Consider the following 5498-nt stretch of genomic DNA (forward strand, 5'->3'; position numbering starts at 1 on the left):
AGATGCAATTGTGTGGCTTGCATATTTTTTCCACCAGGTACCACTGTCTCCGAACGTCTCGTGTCCAAGTCATTGTGGCCCACCGAGTTTTATTTAAATACAATAACATGTTGTATAGCCTTTGTGAAAATCACAAATCCAGATGGATCCTTCTAAAGTAGATTTTCTGTTTCCCACAATTATTACACTCAGAAATGAACGTGAATGTGTGTTTTTGATGTTGTCAGCGTCTGTCGGGTCAGGGTTACTGTTTCTCAGCGTCTCTTCCACCCATGCTGGCCTCTGCTGCTATTGAAGCCCTCAACATCATGGAGGAAGATCCAGGTAACAACATTTACATTCACAAAAACAAATGCATTTTACCTTCTTCACTCATTTAGTATATCATTAGCATTTGGGATTTGCTAAATCTACCTCCTTATATATATATATATATATCAAATAAAACTTCAATAATGAACTCTTTTTAGCTGCATTTATATGAATGTTTAATTGACAGTCCATGTTAAGTCGAACCTGACATATGTGACCCTGGAGCACAAAACCAGTCTTAAGTCGCTGTATATTTGTAGCAATAGCCAAAAATACATTGTATGGGTCAAAATTATTGATTTTTCTTTTATGCCAAAAATCATTAGGATATTAAGTAAAGATCATGTTCCATGAAGATATTTTGTAAATTTCCTACCGCAAATATATCAAAACTTCATTTTTGATTAGTAATATGCATTGCTAAGAACTTCATTTGGACAACTTTAAAGATGATTTTCTCAATATTTTGATTTTTTTGCACCCTCAGATTCCAGATTTTCAAATATTGTCCGATCCTAACAAACCATACATCAATGGAAAGATTATTTATTCAGCTTTCAGATGATGTATAAATCTCAATTTCGAAAAAAATTGACCCTTATGACTGGTTTTGTGCTCCAGGGTCACATATTTTAAAAAGATGATTAAAAAAGATTCTTTAGATATGTCAAAATAAGTGCTTATGACACTTACTGGCCAATCAGAAAAATGTTTTTATTAAAAAATGCCAATAATTGTGTAAAGCACTAAGTAACAGACCTCAGTACTGAAGAGGGTCATATAGTTTTCTCAAAATGTCTGCACCATTTGTGTGTTATTATTCAGATCAATGATGATACTAGCTGATGCTGATGCTTGCGTTCCTTTTGAATGCAACAGCACGTGACGTTTAGTTTCATTAAACTACATGCATTCACTCTCTTGTGTAGAGCATGCTTTGGGCAAAACTTCACATTAATTGTAGTATTTTTTTTCATGTTCTCTCAGGCATTTTCAGGGTTCTGCAGGATAAGTGCAAACACATGCACAAAGCACTACAAGGGCAAGTCCAATTTACTTCCTTTTTTCCATGAGAGAAAAAAAACGAAACGATCTTTGAAAACAACATCAATGTTATTATGAGCAATATTAATGTCCGGGAGCTAGAAGTCATTCCTGATCTCATGCACCGGTCAGGTGTGATGATTTCAGTGGTGGTTTTTGCAGGACTCCAGGGCTGAAGACGGTCGGAGAGCCTTTAACTCCTGCTCTCCATCTGCAGCTGGAAAACAGCACCGGATCCAGAACAAATGACCTGAAGCTGCTCCGAGCGATCGTCGATTACGTACGTTACACCAGCAGATCACAGACAAGTCAGTAGTCTTAGTTGTGGTTATCGTGGCATATGGTTGAATATATTTTCTATAGATTTCGACCCCAAGCTTTTAAACGGTATGTGTTTGGACGGAAGGACTTGAAAAGAGAGATTCCTGACGTCAGCCAAAAAGGAATGATTTTCAGAGATATTTCCGTCTACAGTGCATTGTTGCCAATATGCATAAAATGAAATTCACACAATATTAAAATGAAATGAAATTGCTACACAACATTTACCCTAAATGTGATTTTTTTTTTAAAATCTGGCGGTGCAATTTTCTTGACATATGAGTCCGTTAATCAGCCTGCACTGTATACGTGTCCATCAGTAGTTGAGAAGCACAATGCAAAGTGGAATTTAATAAAACAGCAATGTAAGATTCTTCAATGCTCAGTAAATAATTAAATGTATTTATATTAATAACTACAATGAACAATTATAATATATCACACGCATTTATGAAAGGATATAGAAATGTACATTTTGAGTTCCCGTTGACGTTGAAAAGCACAGTAAATGCTGTGTAAGTACTCTGAAAAGAATCTCGTATTTTTTGTCCTTTCTGTAGAGTTTGGACAGACAGATCGCGCTCACTTTGGCTCGATACCTGGACAAAGAAGAGCGATTTCTTCCACCGCCAAGGTGATTAGCTGACAACTATTCCATCAGTAAAAGCAGTTCATGTTTTGCTGTGAAACTGACGTTTTTGCACATCTGTGTCCTCAGCATCAGAGTCGTCGTGACTGTTGAGCAGACGCAGGAGGAGATGGAGAAAGCAGCGCAGTGCATTCGAGAAGCAGCTGTGAAGATCCTGAAATGATGACCGATCACCTTCAACAGCATAAAGCTTCACACGTGTCATTGACAGCGAGAGCCATCCCGCCTGATGGTTCGGTGACCTTTGACCCGACACAACTCCATTGGATGAATACACTGATTGAACCTGCTTATATTATATTTATGTATTCCATACCTGCTGTACAGATAATGTTGATTATTTTAGTCTTCATTTCACATTGAAATAGATGCAGAGCTGGTTCTTCGCTCTGTTTGCGGTTGGTGTGCACCATCAAACCTATTTATGTTGTGTTCATCGCCTTGAATAATGATGGGAGATCTTGACTAATCAACAATAAATATGCCATAAAAAATTTTTTTTATATACACTAATAATTACATTCCTTTGTTACCTTTGACCAAAGAGTTGCTTCTTTACTTACTACATGAGAATCCTTTCACAATGTTTATGCACTGCATATTGAGTTTTTTTTTTTTTCTATATCCATGCATTCTGAATAATGCAGTTATGCAGTACTGGGTCTATAGCATATCAAATATGATCTGGTTTAGGTTCTGTGATTGTCATTATATCAAAATGTAACATTGTTTTCAAGCAAATTTCAAGAATAAAACACATTTCTGCCTTTAAATAGGAATGTTGCATTGGTTTTTATCATCTTTTTCATCTCCAAGAATGAATTGCCTACTGAATCATATTTGAAGCTTGCTTCACACAATCTACTTCATGCCTTCTGTCGTCTGATTGATAGTTTATACTGTTTTAGCAAGTAAAAGGTCTTTTAGTAGTATTGTACAAACGTGTTTTTTTTTGTTACTGTGAAATCTGATTTTTAGAAAGCAAATATGAGAATTGGTTTTATATTGTTGGTAATATTTCAAGATGAACACACAACTTAGGGTTACTTAATCATCTAGACATCATTAAAAAAAAATCATTTTAAAAGGTGAATGTAACGTTTATTGTTCATCTCTCAATCATTGTATTGCATTGCATTGATTTTTTTTTTTTTTGATCATTAAACTAAGCATTTAAATACCATCTTACTAATACATACGATTGAGAAATAGAGTGACAATTGATATTGATATCATTTAATGTGAAGTAGTGTTATACTGCTATAAAGATCTCATTATATTCGAATTTCATCTTACTTTTTGTCCACTTGGTAATTTTAGGCCTCTGAATACAATTCTTTTTTTTTTAAGATTTTGTCTAAAGGTTCATTAAACTGTTCAATTAAAAAAAACAAAACAAGATTTTTCTTTATTTTTATATGTCATGATTTACAGGGCATACAATGCTGATTTGCTGCTCATTTCTTATCAATGTTAAAAACAGTTGTGAGGCTTATTCCTTTGTGGAAACTGATACTTCCCCCCCCAGGATTATTTAATGAATAGAAAGTTCAAAAGAACTGCATTTATTTGAAATAGATTTTTTTATAACAATGTAAACGCCTTTAGTCACTTTTGATGAATCTGATGTATCCTTGCCTTTTTTTATTTTTTAGATATAAAATCTCAAACCTTTTCACCAGTAGGAGTCGTGTTTTTCACTCATCCTACTATGGCTAGAAATTCCTGCTCACCTTCGTGGAGCGTCGTGACACGTGATCTCTTTAATATTCATTAGCCAATCAACGTTTGCGTTTCAGCCAATCAAGCGGTCCTGATGATTGGGTGTCATGAATATTCATGAGCGGATTCGGAAATTCGCTTGCCTCCCTCGGGATGGATCCGTCCTACGTCCCGAGGAGCTGGAGTTACTCGCTCGCTTTTCCATTAGGAGACTTTCGGGACACTTGAACAGGATCAACGGCGGTCGACGAGCACCTTTCGACTGAGCGGGATGAAACGCGCTATTCTTCTGCAAACGAACCATCAGAAAGAGTTTCACTCACTGCACACTTGAGACGCAACGCGCTTTGTTCGCACGCGCAGAACTCGAGGTCTGGAAGTTGCTCCGCGCTGATTCCCGAGTGCAGCTGCATCAGAGAAACGCTCCCTGTAAGGATGCGTTTACTGAGGATTACTACTGGAGCTCATCTTCTGCTGATATCCGTCCTCCTCACGGCATTTACATACGCAGGTAAGACTCTCCTACTTTTCTTTTCCTGGGTTGTGATGTGAACGTTCTGTTTTTGCGCTTGCATTTTATTGCACGAAATCAAATCAGTAGCCTACTAAATTAGAACTTTGACTAGAATTATGAGCAAAAATAAAAGTAGTGTTTTTGCTGAAGTTTAAACATCATGTTTATTCAAACCATTCAACCAAATAAATTTTTAATTGAAGTTGAAATTGAAGCAAACTTTGTATTCCAGTTCCGTCTGTCTGTAAATGTGAGATGATTTATTATCACCTGCATATGAATATGCGTTTGGTCATATTTCCGCTAAATCCCTCAATGCATCCTAACAGAAGCAGATCCAGTTCATTTTATGTGGTGAACTCCACTGTTCCTTGAAATCAAGTTCAGTCAATGTTTCACCAAAGCCGTCGGGTTTGTTTGTTGAAATTGGATGTTGATAATCAGATGCATATTTTGGGAGTGATTTCTTGTTAATTCGTTTCCCTCGCTGCAGGGAGGAGGGTGACAGATGTAGAAATTTCCTGTTTTGAATTTGCATTCTTTTTTTTGGCCATTTGGCCGGAGTTTAAAGGGGGATGGGACGTGCATGGTGCCTCCTGCCAGCTTTATCACCCTGTGCTACAGCGCTTGAGATTGTGGGCCTGGAGCAGTGGAAAGAGTTGAGCTCGTGACTGACTCTTGTTTATCATCCTAGCCTCTACAAGTGTTTTTGAGTTCAGCCACAACTTTCACCTCCGACTGGCTTGGGCTCGTTCACACAGAACGCATTTGTGCGTTTATAAACGTGAGAAGCAGGACAGTGGATTAAAAATCACTAGGTATATACAGTGGTGTGAAAAAGTGTTGGCCCCCTTCCTGATTTCTTATTTTTTTGCATGTTTGTCACACTTTAATGTTTCAGATCATCAAACAAATTTAAATATTAGTAAAAGATAA

The 5498-nt window shown here is 36.9% G+C and overlaps 2 protein-coding genes across 2 annotated transcripts in view; both read left to right on the forward strand.

Annotated features, from left to right (window-relative positions):
- LOC107683465 (serine palmitoyltransferase 1-like) overlaps positions 1-3113 on the forward strand; it is a 15909-nt gene extending 12796 nt beyond the window's left edge. Inside the window, exons 11-15 of the mRNA XM_016479524.1 lie at positions 228-324; positions 1300-1354; positions 1519-1636; positions 2238-2311; positions 2396-3113. Coding sequence (XP_016335010.1) covers positions 228-324; positions 1300-1354; positions 1519-1636; positions 2238-2311; positions 2396-2489 — 438 coding nt within the window. The 3' untranslated portion in view covers positions 2490-3113. The remainder of the gene's footprint in view (positions 1-227; positions 325-1299; positions 1355-1518; positions 1637-2237; positions 2312-2395) is intronic.
- Positions 3114-4186: 1073 nt separating this feature from the next.
- The window catches only part of LOC107683466 (tyrosine-protein kinase transmembrane receptor ROR2-like), a 90141-nt gene continuing 88829 nt past the window's right edge, over positions 4187-5498 (forward strand). The window contains exon 1 of the mRNA XM_016479525.1: positions 4187-4559. Within this exon, the coding sequence (XP_016335011.1) occupies positions 4484-4559 (76 nt within the window). The 5' untranslated portion in view covers positions 4187-4483. The remainder of the gene's footprint in view (positions 4560-5498) is intronic.

Source organism: Sinocyclocheilus anshuiensis, unplaced genomic scaffold, assembly GCF_001515605.1.
Source record: "Sinocyclocheilus anshuiensis isolate Anshui unplaced genomic scaffold, SAMN03320099.WGS_v1.1 scaffold2151, whole genome shotgun sequence".
Lineage (NCBI taxonomy): Eukaryota > Metazoa > Chordata > Actinopteri > Cypriniformes > Cyprinidae > Sinocyclocheilus > Sinocyclocheilus anshuiensis.